General features: G+C 46.7%; 1 protein-coding gene across 6 annotated transcripts in view; it reads left to right on the forward strand.

Moving 5' to 3' along the window:
- CEP170B (centrosomal protein 170B) overlaps positions 1–24,200 on the forward strand; it is an 88,716-nt gene that overhangs the window by 40,918 nt on the left and 23,598 nt on the right. For all 6 annotated transcript variants that reach the window (XR_014167849.1, XM_081908910.1, XM_081908914.1 and 3 more), the window contains exons 7-12: positions 8,780–8,896; positions 9,443–9,919; positions 11,931–12,703; positions 13,621–13,800; positions 15,439–15,574; positions 16,691–18,463. Coding sequence is in view for 5 of the 6 variants with exons in the window: in XM_081908910.1 (XP_081765036.1) it covers positions 8,780–8,896; positions 9,443–9,919; positions 11,931–12,703; positions 13,621–13,800; positions 15,439–15,574; positions 16,691–18,463 (3,456 nt within the window). In the remaining variant the exon portion in view is untranslated. The remainder of the gene's footprint in view (positions 1–8,779; positions 8,897–9,442; positions 9,920–11,930; positions 12,704–13,620; positions 13,801–15,438; positions 15,575–16,690; positions 18,464–24,200) is intronic.

Genomic DNA, 24,200 nt, shown 5'->3' on the forward strand with positions numbered 1-24,200 from the left:
ATCTATCTATCTATCTATCTATCTATCTATCTATCTATCTATCTATCTATCATCTATCTATCATCTATCATCTATCTTTCTTTCTATCTATCTATCTATCTATCTATCTATCTATCTATCTACCATCATCTATATCTATCTATCTATCTATCTATCTATCTATCTATCTATCTATCTATCTATCTATCTATCATCTATCTATCTATCTATCATCTATCTATCTATCTATCTATCTATCTATCTATCTATCTATCATCTATCTATCTATCTATCTATCTATCATCTATCTATCTATCTATCTATCTATCATCTATCTATCTATCTATCTATCTATCTATCTATCTATCTATCTATCATCTATCTATCTATCTATCTATCTATCTATCTATCTATCTATCTATCATCTATCTATCTATCATCTATCATCTATCTATCATCTATCTATCTATCATCTATCATCTATCTATCATCTATCATATCCTGTTCTTCCTTCTGCTAAGAAGGCTTCGGTATTGTTTAAAAAACCCTGCAATACCTGTTTTGCCTGGGTGCAAAGGATGTGTGGTACATTGTGGCCAGTAGGACAGGTCTCTGATTTAATCCCTGAAGTTCAAGATGCAGTTCCTCTCCTACCAGTGAGAGTGATGTGTGCCTGAAAATATGTGAATGAGCATATCTCTGTGTGTGACCAGGCCCTCGGAGGGGGTGACTGGACACCCCCTGAGCTGTAAAAGATAAACTGCCCCTCTAATTCTTGAGGGACAGGTAGGGAGGGGGAAGGCTTGAGCGCCTCCTTTTCCCCCTCACCATGTTCTGAACCCTGCAGCAGCTGCCATGATGGAAACTGCCAGGCAACCGGGCTTCCTCACCACAGCTTCTGCTCACTCCAGGAGAAGTCTAGAAAGCCATAGAAATAGGCCAGAAAGTGATCCCTTCTCCATGCAGAGCTTCATCACTCTAGGCATAGCAATAGGAAAATGGGGGCAGTGGTTGGCCAGAAATACATACCTGCTGAAAAGCCCTGCTCTTTAAGCTGGATAGCTCAGTTGGTTAGAGCATTGTGCTGGTCATGCCAAGGTTGCAGGTTTGATCCCCGTAAGGGACAGCTGCATATTCCTGCATTGCAAGGGGGTTGGACTAGATCAGGCATAGGCAAACTCGGCCCTCCAGATGTTTTGGGACTACAGCTCCCATCATCCCTAGCTAACAGGACCAGTGGTCAGGGATGATGGGAATTGTAGTCCCAAAACATCTGGAGGGCCGAGTTTGCCTATGCCTGGACTAGACGAACACAAGGGCCTCTTCCAACTCTACAATTCTATGATACTTCTTCTTCTTTGTTGATCACTCATAGCCGAATAAGATTGTCTTCCATGAACATGGTTTCCACTGTAAGTCCATAAGTGACTGTGGAGGCCAATTCTGGATCCACACATCCTTCCACAGTGGGGACATAGGTTTCTGGGTGGTATTGATCATGGTGTCTTCCTCTTAGCATGTTTCTCCCTTTTGTCCTGAGTTTGAGCGTCTTCAAAGTCCATGAAACCTTTGGTAAAGGCTGCTCTCCAACTGGAGCTTTGGCAGGCCAGTGTTTCCCAGGTGTTGGTGTTTATACTACATTTTTTTAGATTTGCCTTGTGAGAGTCTTTAAACCTCTTTTGTTGACCACCGGCATTACACTTTCCATTTTTAAGTTTGGAATAGAGTAGCTGCTTTGGAAGATGATAATCAGGCATCCGAACAACATGACCAGCCCAGCGAAGTTGATGTTGAAGAATCATTGCTTCGACAATGGTGACCTTTGCTTCTTCCAATACACTGACATTAGTTTGCCTGTCTTCCCAAGTGATGTGCAATTTTTTTTGGAGATACCGTTGATGGAATCTTTCAAGGAGTTGGAGATGGTGTTTATAAGTGGTCCATGTTTCACAAGCACTTGCAGTACACATGGAAACTGAATGAGTGTCTCATCAGAAGAATGTGCCCTGGCCAGGACACCATGTGTAGTGCTCCTTTGGTCCAGTTGGCCTTCGCTGGAGTCCAACATGACAGCATCCGCTTGGTGTTGTGACCCCATGATCCACCTTTAGCTCCCGACCCCTTCGTTGAAGACCTGTGATTTAAACCACCAAAGATTCAATCAGATTCCCCACCCTGCTTTTCTGCTATTTTTTCCCCTCACTGCCAGTCCATTCGTTATCTGTGTCTGCTGGAGATGGAAGCTGTTAATAATGAATGGGGAAAAGGCTAGACTGCAGTGGTATGGATTTTCATTTTGAGAGAGATGCCTTTGTTACAATCCGCCACTTTTTCTTTGTCTCTCTGAAGGATGCTTTTCCTTTCTTTGGGGTGTGTGTGTGTGTGGGAGAGGGGTCACTTAAAAACTTCCATTGGCAGCCCAGGCACTCGTATGTGTGTGTGTGTTTGTGTGCTACTTTTGTGGGGGGGAAATGTGCAGAAATATTTTGGTTCCAAAGAAAATAGAGTGAGCCGTTGCCATGATCAAAGCTGCAGGAACCATCAATTAAAAGCCGTCTCTTGGGACAACTGCCCTTATTCCAATGCCTGGCTCTCCTTCCTCTGATCTGCCCAGACGGTATTTTTAGATCAGCACTCAAGTTCATTGTCTGGAGAGAGCTGGTGCAGTGCCCTCTTTGCAATCGCTCATTTTATTTTTATTGACGTTTTAGTGGGACAGAGAGGGGGTTGGGTGCCACGCTGCTTCTCCTAACGCACTGCTGGGTTGATCTAACGTGGCTCCTGGCCTCCCGTCCCAGTTATGGCTAATGGCTCCCTCTTCCCACCTCTTTTTTTCTTTGCCACTTTCTGCCACATCTGCTGGGGAATTCCAAACTCTGCAGAACTTAAAAAGATCCTTCCAGTAGCACCTTAAAGACCAACTAAGTTAGTTTTTGGTATGAGCTTTCGTGTGCATGCACACTTCTTCAGATACCAAGTATTCTTCAGATACTTCTTCAGATATCTGAAGAAGTGTGCATGCACACGAAAGCTCATACCAAAAACTAACTTAGTTGGTCTTTAAGGTGCTACTGGAAGGAATTTTTTTGTTTTGACTATGGCAGACCAACACGGCTACCTATCTGTATCTGCAGAACTTGCACGCCATAGATCTAAAGCACATCCAACACGTGCCCTTTCAAGTGTGTGATGCGCCCTCTGGTTGCCGTCACCTACTCAGGTCCCAAAAACCACTGCTGCCTTTGTGCATTAACCCTGCTGTCGCCCTCCTGCAATCAGCTCGTACCATGGATTTGTTAGCACTGTTTCCCCCAGTACTCCCATTGGCCCTCAAATTCCTTCTCCCGTGAGCTTGAACAAAAGAGTTCAATCCAAAGAACCGAACAGGGCATCCTGGAAATTCAGGAGTACCAGGATTGGGAAGGACTCTTCCCCCCGCCCCCTTGTGACTCGAGGGAGGTGGGTTCAAGAGATGTTGCCAGTCAGTGCTGGCAGTGCCAGGAAGAAACCGTCCGTGGCTCAGGTGAGGCAGCAGTGTTCATTCGTGTTTGTTCAGCCAAAGGCCTGGTTGTAGAGCAACGTTGTTGCCTGGCTCCTAAAGATATGTAGTGAAGGTGCCAGGCAAGCCTCCCCGGGGAGAGCTTTCCACAAACAATGAGCCACCGCAGAAAAGGCCCGTTCTCATATTGCTGCCCTCCTGACCTCTCGTGGGAGAAACATGCAAAGAAGGGCCATGGAAGAGGATCGCAGGGTCCGGGTTGGTTCTTATGGGGAGAGGAAGTCCTTGAGTGTCTTGAGCTGTGAGTGATGGCAAATGGGACCTGCAGCCAAATTTTGCAGGGTGCGAGCTAGTTCTGCCTTCCCCCCAGTATATTCCATCTCTCTCTCTGCCACCAGTTTTCCACTGAACACACACACAGTCTTGTGGATTCTCCCATCTCAAGCCTTGATTCTACCACCCGACTTTTCTTGTTGTATTTCTGCAAATGTTGAGATTCTTCCCCATCAACCTCTTGTCCCTTCTTTGGCTACCTAATAATTGGCTCCTGGAGAATTAAGTTCGTTATTAGTATATACATGATGGATGGCACCTTGTTCTGGAACTCCCATAATTCTTTGCTGGGTTAAATACAGTCCACTGGAACTTGATAATTTTGATTGGCGGTGCTCTGTTGGTCTTCCTTTTCATCTTTTTTCCTTGCCCATTTTTATCTTGTGAATCCAACTCTCGCTCTCTCCCCGCCCCCAAATGTTGGTGGTGTTTGTAGTATCGCTACCGCCACCCAACAGTTCAATATTTATCTAGACTAGTGACCTCGATCTTGTCATTTAAAGGGATGCTGTTCCCCACTTCGCCCTCCCTGGGCTGTCTGGCTGGATTGATGAGCCAAGAAAAGTGCCTGAATGAATTGGAGCCATCTGGACAGGCTGGCATAAAAAGTTGTGGCAGAGGGTTGGGGCGGCGGATGGGTGCTTAATGAGCCAGGCTCGGAGACACTGGCTCTAATACAATTAGGACGACAGAACTGTTTAGTTACTTTTCACTGAAGCTTCAGGCACTGCCGGTTGGCTCTTTATGTAGGCTTCTTCTGTGCTGTGGGTTAGGGGGTTTAGGCTAAACCCAGGCTCCAGGTCATGGCTTCAGCCTCAGCGGGTCCAGGTGAGATCAGTGCTTGGGATAGGAAACTTCCCGGAAACCCTATTGCAGTGGTACAATTCGGTGGTTTTAGAATCTGGACTTGATGGTCTTATCACAGCAGTGGAGAACCTCTAGCCCATGGGTCCATTCAGTCATTCAGTTTGTACTCCACCCTTCATTTGAGGATCACAGGGTGGTTTACAATATAAAAGCACAAATTGTTGTTGTTAAAATTTCTATAACACCGTTCACCCAAGGATCACAGTATAAAAACAGCTCCAGCTAACGTGGTCAGTGGTCAGGGATGATGGGAGTTGGGAGTCCACAAGTGAGAGCCAGGGTGGTGTAGTGGTTAAGAGCAGTGGACTCGTAATCTGGTGAACCGGGTTCGATTCCCCGCTCCTCCACATGCAGCTGCTGGGTGACCTTGGGCCAGTCACACTTCTCTGAAGTCTCTCAGCCCCACTCACCAGAGTGTTTGTTGTGGGGGAGGAAGGGAAAGGAGATTGTTAGCCACTTTTAGACTCCTTAGGGTAGTGATAAAGCAGGATATCAAATCCAAACTCCTCCTCCTCCTCCTCACAAACATCTGGAGCAGGGGTCAGCAACCTTTTTCCGCCATGGGCCGGTCCACCGTCCTTTAGACCATGTGGGGGGCCAGACTATATTTTGAAGAAAAAAAATGAACGAATTCCTATGCCCCACAAATAACCCAGAGATGCATTTTAAATAAAAGCACACATTCTACTCATGTCAAAACACCAGGCAGGCCCCACAAATAACCCAGAGATTCATTTTAAATAAAAGGACACATTCTACTCATGTAAAAACATGCTGATTCCCGGACTGTCCGCCGGCAGGATTGAGAAGGTGATTGGGCCGCATCCGGCCCCCAGTGCCTTAGGTTGCCTACCCTCATCTGGAGGCACCATATTGCCTGTCCCCAGTGTAGAGTAATTTCTAACCTGACCCTTCCCGCCCTCGCCCCCCGGTCTCCATAAGAAGAGCCCTGCTGTATTGGACTAAAAGATATATCTAGTCCAGCATGGTGTTCTCCTGGTGGCCAACCTCCTGCTTCTGGGAAGCCCACCAGCAGAATATGAGCATAATGGCCCTTTCCCTATCTGTGAAATGGGTATAATGATGACCTACCTCAAAGCAATGGTTTAAGACCACGATGGGGAACCCTGGAGCCCAGCAGATGTTGTCGGACTGCAAGTCTCATCGCCCTTGATCACATCTGGAGGGCCAGAGCTTCCCCATCCCTGATTTATGGCAAAACAGTAGAGTACAGCAGTTTTTTTGTGAGATAAAAGTGCTACAAAAAGCGTTGCTTTTATTAATACTGATGGAAGAAGGATGGGCAAGTCGGTACACATCATGGAAAGAGATTTCAGGGGAGGCATCCAGAAAGAGAGCAATAATTATGCGTTTCAAGTTCTTGCTTGCTTTATCCTCGGCTCTTGGGGTGTGAATTATAATTTTAAAAGGGTACATAGCATGTCCAGGGCTGGATTTAGGTTTGATGAGGTCCTAAGCTACTGAAGGTAATGGGGCCTTTTATATGTCCAGCTGTCTTTTGTCAACAACAAATTGTCGCTGTTTTTAGTGTTGAATATATGCTGTATGGTAATTTATGGACCTAATAGGTATCTAAAGACATTTGCACATAACAAAATAGGTATTTTATCAAAGTAATTGTTGAACTGAAATACAATTAAGAAGTGTATTAATAGTGAAATACAATTAAGAAGTATATTCATAGTGAAATAATTATTAAGCTCTAACTGTATGTAGGTTTTATTTTATTTGTTTTTTATCTTATATTTTGGAAATGTACATCCAGTTTTTTCCCCTTTAATTTTTTTGGGGGGCCCCCAAGAGAGTGGGGCCCTAAGCTATAGCTTGTTTAGCTTATAAGTAAATCCGGCACTGAGCATGTCAGGCTGAAGCAGAACCCATGTGCCGAAGATTTCAGCCCCCTTTTAAACCACTTATGCTGGTCCCCACAAACCAACCTCGGTCTTCTGAAGATAAAGTTCAGGTGGGTTACTAGGGAGGCCAGTCACCCAGAGCGAATGTCTTTGTGCAGCCTGAATTTGCTACACAAAGGAAGCAGTTGCAAGAGTACCTTTTTGCTTGTTGGGATGTGGAGGTGATTCTGCATGGCTCTCCCAATATGACAATAAGTGCTTGTGTGTATTTTTAGTGGGGTGTGTTAGGATGACTGGAAGCCCAAGGAACCTGTATTTCCTGTTCCCCTTGCTTATTCCTGCATGGGAAATGGCTCTCAGGTAGCTGAACCTGTTTATTTAAGTGCCCATGTGCCCATTTGCATGCATGGTACTGAGTTTAAGCCACTATCTCCCTGGCTGGTGTGAACTGGCAGGGTTTTGGATGTGATGCTAGATCTACCACGCCATTCCTCTCCTGACCCCACTTAGGATTGCTCTGTCTGTGCTGTAAGAAGTCTGTGGATGGATAAAAGAATACTTGTAAGCCTTCTGCAGGTTTAAAACTACAGTGGTACCTTGGGTTATAGACGCTTCAGGTTACAGACTCCACTAACCCAAAAATAGTACCTTGGGTTGCGAACATTACCTCAGGATGAGAAGGGATATCGTGCGCCGGCAGCGTGGTGGCAGTGGGAGGTCCCATTAGCTAAAGTGGTACCTCAGGTTAAGAACAGTTTCAGGTTAAGAACGGACCTCTGGAATGAATTAAGTTCCTGAGGTACCACTGTATATATTTGTCTCGTTTAAATCTCTTACAGTGGTATCTCGGGTTAAGTAATTAATTCATTCCGGAGGTCCATTCTTAACCTGAAACTGTACTTAACCTGAAGCACCACTTTAGCTAATGGGGCCTCCTGCTGTTGCCGCGCCGCCGAAGCACTATTTCTGTTCTCATCCTGAAGCAAAGTTCTTAACCCGAGGTAATATTTCTGGGTTAGCGGGGTCTGTAACTTGAAGCGTATGTAACCTGAAGCGTATGTAACCTGAGGTACCACTGTATTGGTAATACATTGTTAGCATCAGGACTTGTCAACAGCCTGGTTTTAGAAAGACTTGGAAAGGACGTCCTTATTGAACTGACTTAACAAAGTTTGGCAATTGGCCCTGACAGAGAAATTGACCAAACAAAATACCACTAGCTGAAGTACAGAGACTCATTTAAAACTCACCGGTACTGTTTTAATGAATAATAATAAAGAACTTCTGCAGGCAATCGAGACTTTTTTGGTTGGTCTTTTTCTGCAGGCAATCGAGACTTTTTTGGTTAAATAATAGTCCACGTTTTAGACTTCTGACGTGTGTGCTATGCTGTGTTTTCAGTATATGCCTTGCAATGATTTTTTTTTAAAAAAAATAAAAAATAAAAATCAAGTTACACACATGTCTTCAAGTGTAACTTGCTAGGTATTCCAAATAACCAAGATTTGGAAGCAAGGTTTGCATTTGGTAGCACCATTTAAAAGCCAGTCTGACTACTTCAGAAGCCTAAGCGATGAGCAGTTGGTTTATGGAACACTTTTCATTAAATATTTTCATTACCGTATTTTTCGCCCCATAGGACGCACCAAGTTTTTTGGGGGGAAATAAAGAAAAAAAAATTATTTTCCCCCCCAGGCGCTCGCGGGGCAGGCAGCGGGGAGAAGCGCTCTTCTCCCCACCGCCTGCCTGCAGACCAGGTCCAGGGACAGCGGGAAGACACGCTGCACCTCCCCGCTGTCCCCGGAGCTCACGGGGCTGGCGGCGGGGAGAAGCACGCGTCTCCCCGCCGTCAGCCTCCAAACCACATCAGGAGACAGCGGGATGGCGGCGTTCTGCCTCCCCACTGTCCCCCGACCTTGTGGGGCTGGCGCTGCGGCTCTCCTGAAGCCTGGAGAGCGAGAGGGGTCGGTGCGCACCGACCCCTCCCGCTCTCCAGGCATCAGCGAAAGCCTGCATTCGCCCCATAGGACGCACACACATTCCCCCCTCATTTTTGGAGGGGGGAAAGTGTGTCCTATAGGGTGAAAAATACGGTAAATATTGTTGCCCTTAGTTTTCTAAAAGGTGTCTTTTGGAGTAGGTGTCCCTTTGCCACCATCTTGAACTTGATAGCAATAGCTGCCAGCAAACTAATGCTACCTTTTGTGTGTGTGTTGTCTACCTCCAGAGACGACAACTACTTACCGCACACCCCTTTATGGCCAGCCATCATGGTGGGGGGAAGATGATGAAAACAACAAGTTGGAGTCAGCAGATGACAGAAGGCAAGACGAGCCGTATCCAGGTAAATATACCTGTTGCTTCTCTTTTCAACAGTTAAGGGTGAATAGTGTGATAGAAACTTTACATAACTGTGACTTTATTGAATTGCATTAATTCATTTTGAGTAATTTGCTGGTATTGTGTGCTTTAACTGTATGCTACTGTGTTTGGTTCATTTTATTTATTTCAAACAATTTATATACTGTTTGATTGTAGGGGGGGACTTTGAGGCAGTTTACAAAAAAGATAAAGCAATAAAATGATCACTAAAAGATTTGCAACCATATTTTAAAACCTACAGAAACTTAAAACTGCAACAGAATAGACTGAAATTGATTCAAACTCGTATAAACTTTCAAAACTTCTACGTAGACTTTGATTTTGATATTGGGATGTTTGCTGTTGGTTTTTTTTAAATGCTTCTGTTGTGATTGTTGTGAGCTGCTTTGTGTTCTGTGTTTGTTGTTGGAAGAGTGGAAGGCAAGTATTAAATAAAAATAAAAATCTTTGATGTCAAATTAAAAGAATAAAAGCAAAACAATACTTCCCTCCCCCCTTTACCCCGCAGAGAGAACAAAAGACATAGGTCAGCACGGAGAGGAAATCAATGGGAACATCACCGGCTACAGCGATCCTCAAGGCGACTCTGTCTACGCCTTCCGAAGGGAGCCTAGTTACTTTGAAATCCCAACGAAAGAATTCCAGCAGCCGGTGAAAACTCCAGAGGCCCAGGTCCACGAAATCCCCACCAAAGACGTTGACGCGGTGGCGCTGCCCGTTGTGCAGAGCCACGCCTCTTTCACCATAGAGTTTGACGACTGCACCCCGGGTAAAATAAAGATAAAAGATCACGTCACCAAATTTTCGCTCCGGCAGAGAAGGAACCTCGGCAAAGAAGGCGGCCACGCGGAAATGATCTCGGCAGAGAGCAAAGTGGCCGACTGGCTGGTGCAGAACGACCCGAGTCTTATGAGGAGGCCGTCCCCGGGAGAGGACGTGTACAGTACGAAAAGCGACCTCCCAGTTCACGTCAGGACTCTGAAAGGTAAATGCCAGTGTTGCTAGAGTTGCTAGCTGTGGTCCAGGGCATTCGTTGGCTATAGATGCCTTCCTTATTCGTCTTTGAAGGGATGGGGCGCATTTGAAATTGCAAACATTTGGAATGTGAACTTACACAGTTTGGAAATCCCTGCTACATTGTGAACTTGAGTTTCATTCTCTGCATTAGGCCCTTGTTCATCATGGGGTTTGTCCTGCTACCGGCCATCTTTCTGTTCCATTTCTCCTATCCTTCCAAGGATACTCTTCCCAAAGCGAGGGAGGAGTTTCTTGGAGCCGGGTGGTCTTGCTTTTGGGTGCACAAGAAATCTTGCAGGTCTGTTTATGCTAGCGCACATGCTTGGGAGCATCATCCCGCCAGGGTTCATGAGATTTGTAGTGTCCTGTGCATAGCTGTCAACCGTCCCTTATTTGGCGGGAAACTCCCTTATCCCAGCGCCATGTCCCGCTGCTGTCCCTTATTGATGATGTCCCTTAAATTTCCCGGGTTTCAAAGGAAGCCGCTCCTCTCCCTCCCTCCCTGCCAGCCAGGGAGCAGGGAGGCTCCATCTGTGTTGCTTGGCTGCATTGCTAACCCAATAAGAAGTCTAAGAACGACTGGGGGGTGGAGCTTGCATGCCTTGGGCTGATCAAATCGGCCGCATTGCCTGGGGACTTGCCTTTGCTCAGTGCTTCCCAGCGGAGGGGTGAGGTGGTTTTCCTTGCTGCATCCCCTTTGGCGGGATGCTGCACTGTGGGAACCACCACTTGAGGCTTCGTTTGGCTTCTGGCTGGGCTTTCTGCCTTTGGCTCAGAAGTTGAACATACCTGTGCTTGGAAAATCCCTTGTTTTGGCTGCTGATCCCTTATTTTCGAGGCTGCTAGTCCCTTATTTTCAAATCTGTAAGTTGACAGCTATGGTCCTGTGACTCCTCACAAACATGAACCGGGAGGCACAGAAAGCCATGAACCCCAGCAGCAGATGTTGTCTACCTTTAAACAGAAGTCTGCAAGACCATTTAATAAGAATAATAATAATAATAATAATAATAATAATAATAATAATAATAATAATTTTTTATTTATACCCCGCCCTCCCCAGCCAAGGCCGGGCTCAGAGCGGCTTACAAGCAATAATAAAAACAAGATGAATGATTACAACTTAAAAATAAAAATAAAATACAACATTAAAATAATGGAACATTAAAATATTAAAATGTAGCCTCATCGCAGGAGGAGAAGGAAAAGAAAGGGAAAAAAAAGGAAAAAAAAGAGAGGGAGGGAATCAAATTGGCTCCAAGCCAAAGGCCAGGCGGAACAACTCTGTCTTACAGGCCCTGCGGAAAGAAATCAGATACTGCAGGGCCCTGGTCTCATGAGGCAGAGCGTTCCACCAGGCTGGAGCCAGAGGTGAAAAGGCCCTGGCTCTGGTTGAAGCCAATCTAACTTATTTAGGCCCTGGGACCACTAGGGTGTTGTTATTATTTGTGGTCTCAATGAGTCCTCTCTGCCAGGAGTTTGCCTGTCCTTTGGAAGCATAAGTCTGCTTGGAAGTGGGGAGACTGTCAAGGAAGGGGAAGGGTTGCTTTCCTTTTATCCCTCCACCCCGAAAAGATTAGAAGCCCTTCTGGGGGACAGTTCACTGAGTAAGCTCAGAAAAAAACAAGTTGTTTCCCAAGGGAAATAAACTGTGTGCATGGTTAAACTGTGGAATTCACATTCTCAAGATGTAGGTATGGCCACCGACTTGGATGGCTTAAAAAGAGGAGAGGACAAATTCATGGAAGATAAAGCTGTCATTGGATAATAGCTGCAATGACTATGTTCTGCGTCTCCTGTTGCAGGCAGTATTCCTGCAAATCCAAGTTGCTGGGAATTGCAAATGGAGAGAAAGTGCTTTGGCCACCCAGGTCCTGCTTGCAGGATTAGATGGGCTCCTCTGTTGATGTTTGGGGCAGTGGCACAGCAGTAAGTACTCTCTGTCCCAGGACAACTCTAATTGCACATCCACTTTGCAGGGAACAGGCATGAAGATGGAACTCAGAGCGACTCTGAAGACCCAGTAGCCCCCAAAGAGGATGAGACTCCTAGTAAAGAACATCTGGCTGAGCAAGCCCGGCTCCAGCGCCAGATCCGCCGCGACCCCCAGGAGATGCTCCACAACCAGCAGGCCTTCGTCATCGAGTTCTTTGACGACGACACGCCTCGGAAGAAGAGGTCGCAGTCCTTCACGCACAGCGGCCAGTCCAACCAGAACGACGTGGACCCCGCCTTGAAGACCAAGATTGAGAAGCGCAAGATTACCGTCCCCGCGGAGAAACCGGGGAGCTCTGTGCTCTCATCCCATCTGCCTCCGGCAGGAACCAAGGGTCCAAGCAACTCTTTCACAGCCCCCAGAGCCGGATCCTTTAAGCGGGAAAAGACGGAGGAGCGGATCAGCTCGTCGTCGTCGTCGAGGACCTCTGGAAAGAACCATGGCAGTGTGGGGAGAAAGTCGAAGATCACTCAGGAGTTTGCTGCCGAGTGTTTAAGGGAGAGCTCTCAAGCTGCGAAGGCTAGTGTTGAGAAGCCAGCCCCGACACCGGCACCACTCACCCCGCGGGTTGTAGTGCCACCACCACCGCCGCCACCAGCGCCCGAAATAGTCCCTGAGCCAGTGGCTGCCGATCCTAAGTTGGTCAAAGCGAGGAAGCAAGAGGAAGACGACAGCTTGAGTGAAACGGGCACGTATACCATTGAGACGGAGTCACAAGATAAAGAAGTCGAAGAGGCTCGAAAAATGATCGATCAGGTGAGTCTGCCGTTCTTCGGAAAATTGAAGTTTGTGTAGTTTGGCCCCCTTGATAGTTGCAGCAATAGGTGTAAACAGAGCAAGGCCCAGGGCAAATGTAATAATAATAATAATAATAATAATAATAATAATAATAATAATAATTTATACCCTGCCCTCCCCAGCCAAGGCTGGGCTCAGGGCGGGTAACAAGCAATAATAAAAATAAGTTGAATGAATACAACTTAAAAACAAGATTAAAATACAACATTAAAATATTGAAACATTAAAATATTAAAATGCAGCCTCATCGCAGGAGGAGAAAGGAAAAGAAAAAAGAAAGAGGGGGAGGGAATCAAATTGGCTCCAAGCCAAAGGCTAGGTGGAACAACTCTGTCTTACAGGCCCTGTGGAAAGAAATCAGATCCTGCAGGGCCCTGGTTTCATGAGACAGAGCGTTCCACCAGGCCGGAGTCAGTGTTGAAAAGGCCCTGGCTCTGGCTGAAGCTAATCTAACTTCCTTAGGGCCCGGGACCTCTAGGGTGTTGCTAATTATGGACCTTGAGGCTCTCCGTGGAGCATACCGGGAGAGGCGGTCCCGTAGGTATGAGGGTCCTAGGCCGTGAAGGGCTTTAAAGGTCAAAAGCAGCACCTTAAATCTGACCCTGTACTCCACCGGGAGCCAGTGCAGCTTAAAAAGCACTGGGTGAATATTCTCCCATGGCAGAGACCCCGTGAGGAGCCTCACTGCAGCATTCTGCACCTGCTGGAGTTTCTGGGACAGCTTCAAGGGCAGTCCCGCGTAATTACAGTAGTCAAGCCTGGAGGTGACCGTCGCATGGATCATGCATCACAAATGTAATGCTTGTTGACCTCGTGGATAGGATATTCACTGTTTTGTTCTAAGCTGCCTCTCCCCCATCTCTTGGGTTTATCAGGTGTTTGGCGTTTTGGAGTCTCCGGTATTTTCCAGAATTTCCCCTGCCTTCAGGCCCGTCATAAAAGGTGAGAAGGAGGAGCTGGCTCACTTGATGGGCGAAAATGGCTCAAGCCCCAAGGTTACCATGATGCAGGTCATCGCTTCCAAAGTTGCCAGTGAGCATCACGCGGAGATGCAGGTACAGTGAATGTGTGAAGGGCCCAGCTCTCACTTTGACTTTCCTTGCACTTGAGGGCAACTTGCATGCCTATTTCTGGTCCTCATGGCCTGCGAAGATTTTGTTTTGTTATATACCGAACAAAATTGTAGACCTCATTGACTGGTCCTCAAACGAAAGACCCCTAAGCGATTTAGAAAAAACTTGTTAAAAATACCTATAGAAGCAAACCTTTAAAAAGAAGTTACATGAAAAAAGACTAGCGGTTTTATTAGAGGTGAAAGTAAGTGAGCGAGACTTTGCTAGTAACAATCACTATTTGTTCCCAAGTATTGTGCGGTGAACAATGCGGAAGCCCTGCCTGCAGGCTTGCAACCTAATGGAACTGTAAATCTTGCTAAGTCGCCCAAGGCAGTTTGGCGATGGTGCAGGCTTTGCAGAAGAGATCAGGGAGCAAGACTTCAGTGCCCTTCATAGTTTGTTACTCTTCTCCATGCTTTGCAGGAACAGAATAAATTATGTGAAATAAGCAGATATATTTGCATCATTTAAACAGGTAGCAGAGTTTAGCGCTTTCATGAGCCTAGGTGGAACAGAGGGCACACACAAGCCCTGCCTGCATACTGAAACCTTAATAATTTAAAAATGCCAAACAACAGTTAATTAGCTAGCTTTCGGCACCTGCTCAAAACTTTGTTCGGCAAGCCTGCCCAGGCATGCAATTTGATTATAGATCTGTATCTATGTTCTAAAGCTATTGATTTTGCTTATATTTTGATATGATTTCATGTCAATTTGATTTTATCAGCATTTTCAACAAATATTTTATATTGCTCTGTGTCCGGGTTTCCCAAACTTTGTTCCCCAGCTGTTTTTAAACCACAACTCCCATCTTCCCTAGCTAGCAGGACCACAATGGTCAGGGATGATGGGAATTGTAGTCCAAAAAACCCCCAAAAAACCAGATGCAGATCTAAGTCTGGGAAACCCTGCTCTACCTAAACCACTAAGAGCCTTTTGTTGTGTTAATCAGTATATAGATCTTTTCCAATAAATGAAATAAATAAATGAATATAATCCTGTTGAATCCAAATTTGGCTTACGTCTGAGTAGCCACGTAGGGTTGAATTGAACATTGCACATTAGCATCATTCCATCGGCTCAAGAATCTCTGCATGCCAAATCTCCACTCCCCTCCCTCTGTTCTGCACATTCTCCCACCCACCCCAAGCCAGTTTGGAGGGGAAGATCGGGGAGGAGGAAAGCCCCATTGTGATAGCAGAACTTCTGCCAGCTCATGCTAGCACAAATAATTACTTGAGTCTTGCCCCATAACGTTTGCTTGTTTTCTGTAGACATCCTCAGGCAATGATGGGTTGTATCCAATTGTACACTGCCCTGGGATCTTTTTTTAATGAAGGGTGATTTTGAGTTTTTCAAAATAAACCAAACAGACAAATAGTGCCCCTCTGGTTGCAGAAGGCTAGTGGATCCAGGTATCAGTTCTCTTCAAGGATTATATATTGGCATAGCATAGCATTTCCTGCTGGGAATTGAGCCATAGCAAATGTTGCCAAAAACAAAATGGCCAAATACTGTGCATTATGGTGAGAGTTTGTATGAACGGTGTGGGATTTCCCCTTCTCTCTCTATCTGCAGTTACCATTGGCATCTCAAGGTGGTCAGAAATGGGTATCGAGATGGGCAAGCCTTGCAGATAGCTATACAGACTCAGGATCTGCTCCGGGAGTTGGGGATGCTCACCTGCAGGGACCCCTCTCTCAGGCTGGCATAGGTAAGTACAGCACCTGGCATCATTTCCACATTGCCAAAGGACTTTACCTAAAAAGGGACAGGTGACAAGCGCCCCTGGTTCGTGCTTCCTCTTTCTGCTGCTGCTGCTGCTTAGGCCTAATGTTCTATTCTGAGAGGTCTGGAATGGGCAACACGAGAATGGGCCTTTTCTGCAGTGGCCCCCTGTTTGTGGAATGCTCTCCCCAGGGAGGTTCAGCTGTTGCCTTCATTATACACCTTTAGGCGCCAGGCGAAAACATTCTTCTTCAACCAGACCTTTGGTTGATTGACATCCAATGCCCTTTTAAATGGGTCGTGGGCGAGGGGATTATTGGTTTGTTTTTGTTCTTATTTTTATTGTGTACAGTGGTACCTTGGTTTTCGAACAGAATTCGTTCCAGGAGTCCGTTTGACTCCCGGAACCGATTGAATACCAAAGTGCGGCTTCCAATTGGGTGCAGGAGCGTCCTGCAGCCAATCAGAAGCTGTGCCGGACGTTTGGCTTCTGAAAATTGTTTGAAAACCACAACACTCACTTCTGAGTTTCAATCGTTTGGGAGCCAAGGTGTTCGGCTTCCAAGGTATGACTGCATTTTGTGTTTTTTATATTGTAATTTTATGTTGTAAACTGTCCTGAGATCTTTTGATGAAAGGTTTTATATCATCATCATCATCATCATCATTACTAAACTGCCTGTTTTGTTGTCTTCAGTAAATGTATTTTCTTTTTTTTTGTATATATTTTTATTGGGGTTTTTTTAAAACATATTTCCAACCATTCATATAACATAACTTCTTATCTTATACAATGTTTTAGACTTCCGTCAACACCTCTGATGGTTTTTTGTTTTTTATCACTTATTCTGCATTTCTTAATTTTTCTATTACTCTTCATTATAATTCTCCTCATAGTGTTTCTTGCAATCTTTCAGTTAATCCTCCTTACAAAACTTCTTGCACTCCTACTATCGTTATTTGTTCATTACCATTACTTTTCAAATAGTTCATATGTTTACTCCAGTCTTCTAAGAATCTCTGATCCCGCAGGTTTTGAACCCTTCCTGTTCATTTATCTAGTTCTGCATAGTCTCAGTACATGTATTTTCATTCCCCTTAGAAAGGGACTGCGGTCCCAGAGTGGCAGAGTCTGAGAGCTCCCTGGCGTTACGGACGAGGCGTCTTCTTCCCCAGCTCCCTCCGGGTGACAAGCCGGAAAGCCCTACGCCAACCATTTTGATTTGTCCAGAGGCATATTCCGACACTTCACCAAGGAACGCTGCTAATAGCCACGTAGCAGAAATGTTTGTAGATCCTTCCAGCCGACTGGTGGTTCAGGAAGATTTGGATCCCGATAGCCTTAGTGACGCCAGCAAATCTGACGACGGATTTGGCTTGGGAAAACGCAGGAAGAGCCACAACAGCACCAAAACACTGGAGCAGAACCAGGGAAAGGCGGAAAACGTGAAAGCCAAAAACCACCAGCACACGGTGCCGAAACTGTCGGGTCTAAGAGCTTCCAGCGACCCGCTGTCGACATCTTTCTATATTGGCGACGATGAAGAGGAAGTCGGAGTTCCTTCGAAACTTCCTTCCAGCATTTCTCCTACTCAGGCGGAAAAAGAAGAGGCTCTTTTCAAGTGCGGGAAGCCGGCGGCCAAAGGTGTCAGCAATACCTATGTCAGCTCCAACGGGAAAATGGTGATTTCGTTGCACCAGGGGCTTCCGCTTCCGGAGCAAGAGGTCGTGGCTGCGAAAGAAGCGTCGTCCTTCGTCCGTCAGGAAAGCTTTACCAAAGAGAAATCGAGCAGCAATGTTCCTCAAAACCGGCTGCCGCATATCTCAAGCCACCCTCTGCTCAAAGATCTCGATGTCACCCGAGCAAATCGCATGGACTATAACCAAGACACCCACCTCCTCCTTAAAGATACCGAAACTGCCCTGGCAGCCCTGGAAGCCAAAATACTCTGCCAAACCAACCAGCTGGACACTCTGGAGAATTCGCCGGGGCAGTTGGAAGACTCCTTGTCCGGAGAATCTGACGTGGACACGGCTAGCACCGTCAGCTTGGTGAGCGGCAAAAACTTACCCAGCCACTCGCCGAAGGGCAAACCCGTGACAACCTCGCAAAAAGAGAAGACTTCTCCCACGCCTTCTGCCCAGGATCAGAGTCTTCAACCCAGCGCAAGGGAGAGGCTTTCAGAGAAGCGGAAAACTCTTCCGCTTGAGGCGGGGAGCAAAGGCGAAAACGCGAGACGCTTCCAAGTTAAGCGTAGCCCAGGGACGGGGGGTTCCCTGGACTATACAGATGATGAACGAAGTAGCAGCCTCCCATATCTGCCAGCGAATGAAATCGCCTCATCTGACCATGAGCAATCCACCTCGAGGCCTATCTCCAGGAAGAAGCCCTTCTCGCAGTCCACGAAAGAGGAGCACAGCAAAGTGACGCCCACCGTGCAAAAGATCCAGCAGGTTCTCACCAGGTCCAATAGTTTGTCTACCCCGAGGCCCACCAGAGCCTCCAAACTTCGCCGGGCCCGGCTGGGGGACACCTCGGACAACGAGAGCGCCGATACCGAGAAAGCGACGCCTCACCACGAAGGAACGGCGGCGCCTTCCAAGCAGCCGGCGGAGGCCAAGAAGCTGTCGAGGCTCGACATCCTGGCCATGCCCAGGAAACGGGCGGGGTCTTTCACCGTGCCGAGCGACTCGGAGAGCGCGCCAGCCAGGCCGACGTTCTCCGGGCGCAGCGCAGAGTCCTATTATTCTACCCGGAAGCCCCCCGTGTCGGAAGCCAGGAATGCCGCTAGGAAAACGGCGGCGGCAGTCGCTGCTTCGAAGCAGCCTTTCAGCAGGACACGCTCCAGCAGTGTCAAATACTCCTCTTCTTCTAGTGAGTAACTGTGTGTGTGTGTGTGTGTGTGGAGTGCTTGATCCTGCCATTGCTTGGAGGTAGAGCATCTGTTTTGCGTGCAGAAGGTCCCCAGGTTTGATCCCTGGCATCTCCAGGTAGGGCTGGAGAAAAGTCACCTGTCTGAAATGGCGGAGGGCTGCTGCCAGTCAGTGTAGACACCACTAAACTACATGTAACCAAGAGTCTGACTTCGCAGGGGTTCCCAGACTTGGGTTTCCAGCTGATTCTGGACCACAACTCCCAGGGATTGTGGGAACTGGTAGTCCAAAAACAGCTGAAGACCCAAGTTTGGGATCCCTGGACTATGCTATAAGGCAACTTCCTATGTTTCCACATGTGTTGTTAGGATTTTAAAAAAATTCCAATCCAGAAGAAAACAATTTGGAAATAAATCTGCAGCCCTTTGCAACGGATACAGAGCCCCGTTCTTTTTTAAATATTAAGCGCTGGGATTTTATAACCCAAAGAGAGTTGCCTTCTCCCTTGGTTTGTATCTGTGGCGAATGTTGGCTGCCATTTCAATGCAGAAGCTCTGATAGCCCAACATCTGGTAATTCTGTAGCATAACCCTGCTTGATAGCTTATTGAATCATCTGGTGGTATAGGCAGAAAACACTGAACGGGGGTGGACTCTTGGCTTGTTGCAATAAGGTAATTATTATATACTCTCAGTGCCCTTGCTTTGAATTGTTCTGTGACCTCTGAATACTCACTAGCTGCTTGTTCTTACGTCAGGCTTGCCTCGTCGCCTGTGGTGAGTACAGATCTTCTCCTGGCAACCAGACAGGGGAACTTGTGGAATTGCAGGAAGGTTAGAGTTTGAAACTTTCAGCCAGCAATGTGCCAATCAGTCACAAGCATTGCTTAGGAACTTTTGCTTAGAAACACTGAAAAGGGGACTAATTTTTCTCAGTTGTTTAAAAAAAAGGGGGGTCACCCTGAAATGAAAAGCTGGGCTCACCATATATGTAACCGTTACTACTCATATTAGTATTAGCACTTTTAAAAAGTGTATGGAACTGTCTAGAATTTTTACAGCTGCCTGGAACTTCCTAAAACTGTGTTGGCGAATCACTGGAAGCAGGAGCCATCCATGCGCCAGATACCAAGAAATAATCAGTGTGCAGAATGTGCAGTCAAAGTGATGCGGGAACTTTATGGTGCTTGCAGCGGAAACAAAGGCAAACTGCAACCTTGACTGATTCTAAGCAATAATGTACATTGTACAAAACATTATACAAGTATTAGAAAACTTGCAAGCCCTATTTTTCCTGTATACATGCTATGTATATAACATAATACAGTGTACAGTTACATATACAAAAAATGATTTATTGATTTCAGGGTCACCTTTCTTTTCAAAAGATTTGGAAATGACAGTTCATCCCTTTGTTTTTAGGGGAAAGTTCATCTAACTAATCTACAGGAACACGAGGTTGTAAAAAAAGGTTATAACCCTAGTAATCATATGTCTTGTCAGACCTTTGCAAGCTGCAGGAGTCACCCTGCATTAATTCCCCACCCATCTGCATTGAACATGGGGGAAATATTCCATCTGATGTAGAGCATGGCTGGGGAATGTCTGGCCCTCCAGGTGTTCTCGGGACACAGCTTCAAACAACCCTGGCCTTTGGGCCATGCTGGCTGAGGCTGATAGGAATGGGACTCCCAACAGCATCCTGCAAACTGACCTCCCCCTCTTCCTAGGAGTTAATTCCTATTACTTTTCATTCAGCACAAGCACAAACTGAGATTGCAGGAAGTTCCTTTGACCTGATGCACTCCTAGCGGCTGAGCCCTGGGCGATGCAGTTCCTTTTAATTTATGAGTAGCTGCTGCTTGTTGCTGGATAATGCTTAAGCCGTTCACCACTCCAATGATTTAAACTTTGCAGATGACACTGTGATTTAATGGTGCTGTGTGCATAATAACAAAGCAGGGATCGCGGTGTGCATTGTTGGTACTGCAGAGCTGAAGTGGTTTAATCGCCATGACTTCCCTCGAGGAACCCTGCGACTCACCGCCTGGCGACACCGCCGAGTCGCTTTGCCGAGAGACGACGGCCCGTCCTAACCGTGCCTAATCTTGTTCCAAATGAATTGGTTTTTGTCTTCCATTTCCTTTGCCCCAACGGCTAACCGGGTTTTAGTGTCAAATTAACCTTGGGAGTTACTATGCATCAGTATACGACTAACATGACTAACCTACTAATTCCACCGGGGTTATGGACCTTGTGCAGGCATTATGCTTGGTTCTCGTGTCATATATGGTGCCAGGTGTGGGACACATAAGGGCAGGCTCTGGCAGAAAACCCTTTGGGCAGCACATCCCAAGTACCGACAATTAGCTTGTTTTGGGGCAGTGCAGAAGCGCTTTGCAAGCCCTGTGCTTGTCACTTGGGGAGCACTGAGCATGGGGCTTGCAAAGTGATGCATGCTTGCAAAGCCCCTTTGGGCCAAGCCTCGTCCTTACCTTTCCCATACCTGATGTCATATAAAATATTAGAGGTGGAGCATGTTGGCTGTGGTTTGGCTGAAACAGCCTTTGGGGCCAAATGGGGAGGGCTGGCGGGCCCAATTTGGCACATGGGCTGGAGGTTCCCCACTGTTTACACACACACTCAGAGTCTGGGAGAGGAGATTGTGGCCGCTTTGCTCCTCGCTGCTTGTCCCATTGTTGAGCTGAGCTATGCCACGCTTTGCCTTAGCATGCCTTCCAAAACCAGGTTTGTGGATTAGCTCTCTCCAGGCTCTCTCAGGGGTAGAACATCTGCTTTGTACATAGGAGATCCTTGGTTCAATCCTGGCATCGCCAGGAGAGAACCCTGCCTCAGTTCTTGGAGACTCAGTCGGTGTAGACAATAATAAGCTAGATTGACTCAAATGGTCTGATTCAGTTTAGGGCAGTTTCATATGTTCCTGTGGGCTCTGCACAGCAGCAGAATGACCAGGGGTGAGCAAAGCGGTCGCAGTCTCCTCTACCAGAGCCTGTGCAAGAGCACTAAGCCAAGGTTTGGTGTGGTGTGTTGTGCAAACCAGACAACAGAGTTCCAGCTTCCCAGTTATGTGTCTTTTTTCTCGTGAGCAAATGGATAAGAGAAAAAAGTCAGCGTGGAGAAATGTAAACACCGCAAAGCAGCTGATAATCACTTATCAGAATTGGTGCACTCTGATAAAGCACAATAACTTTGAAGCTGAAAAAAGGATCTTTCCGTAGCCCGGTAAAAGAATTTCCAGGGAAACAAAATGAGTGGTTTCTATCCCCTTGACCAGGAACATCTCTTTTGGGTGTAAAAGGGTGTTGCCTGTAAACTGCAGCCAAATGCAGCATGTAAATGCTGCAGGGCAAACCCAGGGATCTCATGGAAATAATTATGATCATGAACATGATGTGAGCAATCTCCAAATGGGGCTGCCCTTCTGGTTGAAGTTTCCTCTTTCACTTGGCTGAGCTTGTTTACACAGTCAGTAATCCCGAGGCAATTAATACTCATGGAGTTGTTAAATGGTGTGCATGAAGCAAGTCAAAAGTAAGGGAAGATCCCTCTGGAACCACCAGGCCTCTGAATTTGCCACTGTTCTATCTTGAAGCAAATAACCGCATGTAGTAACTTAGCATGGCTGTTGCATTGGGTGTCAAGAGATGCAGCGGGAGTTCAGGGGGAAGGCCCCTAGCTCAGTGGTAGAGCACCTGCTTGGCATGCAGAATATCCCAGGTTCTATCCGCAGCAAGAGTGCTAGGAAAGACCCCCATCTCCTGAAGCCCTGGAGAGCAGCTTCCAGTCAGAGCTGACAATAATAAATGGGCCAGTGATCTGGCTTGCTGGAAGGCAGCTTATGATATTTGGAAAGAACCTTCTCCAACGTGGTGCCTTCCACATATTTTGGGCTACCCCAGCCAGCATTGTGCAAATTTCAATCAGGAGATCTTTTATGGAACAGACTCATAGAATGGTAGAGCTGGAAGTGAACCCTAGGGTGATCGAGTCCAACCCCCTACAATGCAGGAATCTCAGCTAAATCATCCATGACAGATGGCCATCCAACCATGCTTGGGAGGTTGTAGACTCTCCTTCCTTGGAGGTTTCTAAGCAGAGGTTGGACGGCTGCCTTTCATGGATGCTTTAGTTGAGATTCCTGCATTGCAGGGGGTTGGACCAGATGATCCTTGTGGTCCCTTTCAACTCTGCCATTCTATGATTTTATGATGCCTTCAGTGCTGATGGGAGTTGTTGTCCAAAACATCTGAAGGGTACCAGGTTCAGGAAGGCTTTTTTGGAATGTAAGTAAGCAGGCCGTGAGTGGTATGATGGTGCTCCAGTTTTAGGGACCCTGGCCTAAATCAGGGGTGGGGAACCTGCCGAGAAGGGAAATAGCCCAGTGGCATAGAACATCTGCATTGCATGCAGAAGGTCCTAGGTTCAATTTCTGGCCTCTTCAATTAGAGCTAGAAGAAACTCCTTGCCAGGAACCCTGCCAGTCAGTGAAGACAACTGTGAGATAGATGGACCAAATGTACTCACTTGTACACATCTTCATCTGTTTATTGGGAGGAAAGTGTATTTGGGTGTACCTGAAGCAAGCACCTCACCCCCTCTACTCCCTACCCTTCATACCATTTGTGCCCATCACTAAATTTGAGAACCACTGGATTAAGGATGACAACAGGATGATCTCTGTAAACAGACCAGGGGTTTCCTGAGTGTGTAAACAAGCCAGCTGTTTCTGCTCTCCATCTTGGAAGTCCTTAACCTGTGTGGAAATGAAGTCACCTGAACTGGTGGTTTGCTGAGGGGGGACACCTGGAAGTCTAACCTGCCTGACGTTTCCTCCTGGGGCCTCCTGTGCATGTGGCAATTCAGGACCACACCCCACGCTGGAAAATCCCTCCAGTGGAAGGCGCTTCCGTACAGGGATTCACGCGAGGTGCCTTCCACACAGGAAATTTGTAACATGAGCGTATACATTTTGCCACCATAGAATTGCAGCAACCTTCTCTGTTGCGACTGGTTAATTTGTGGAAGCGGAGGGCGGGTACAAATGGCCATTTCGCCAAAAAAATTATCACACGTCTGCACCTGATCTGTGGTAAAAAAATTCTCTTTACTATTTGACTGGCTGGTGGAAATAGCCCTCCACTGTTGCTGCGACCACAGGGTAAGCTCTCTCTCCCTGGTTGTTGTGTGGCTGCCTTTATCTTCCTTGCCTTATTCATGTGCCAGAGAAACAAAACTTTAATGTCTGAATAAGAGGCCAATGGGGCTTCACCCTAGACACCGCCCTCAGTATCATCTGCCCGCTCGGCTTCACCCCTCCAAACGTCCGCCAGTCAGGCAGAAATCTGAAGGTGGAGCCAGCTGTCCTCATATAGGTTCCTTGACGGGATCCAAATGGGCGTGTGGTAACATATTCTCACTCGTCTCCCTGCTAATGCTCTTTTGGCAGAAGAGGGGAGCAGGATCTGGCCAATGGGACCAAGTCTGACAGGTTTGTGGGGGAAGCCTGAGAGGCCCAGGTTAGACCCTCAGGTTGCCCCTATGCTAGAAATGAGCTCCTGTCATATTTCATTATTTATCTGTTTAAGCAACTTATATGCCGCTTAACTGCAGTAGTCCCTTAATCGGTTTACAAAGGGGCAATGCAAAAGAAATGAAAACCCGTTAAATCTATAAAATTCCAACGTCAGTTAGAATGCCAGTCAATTAAAGATCAGGTGC

This window comes from Podarcis melisellensis (genome assembly GCF_964234715.1).
Source record: "Podarcis melisellensis genome assembly, chromosome: 1".
In the NCBI taxonomy this organism is placed as follows: Eukaryota; Metazoa; Chordata; class Lepidosauria; order Squamata; family Lacertidae; genus Podarcis; species Podarcis melisellensis.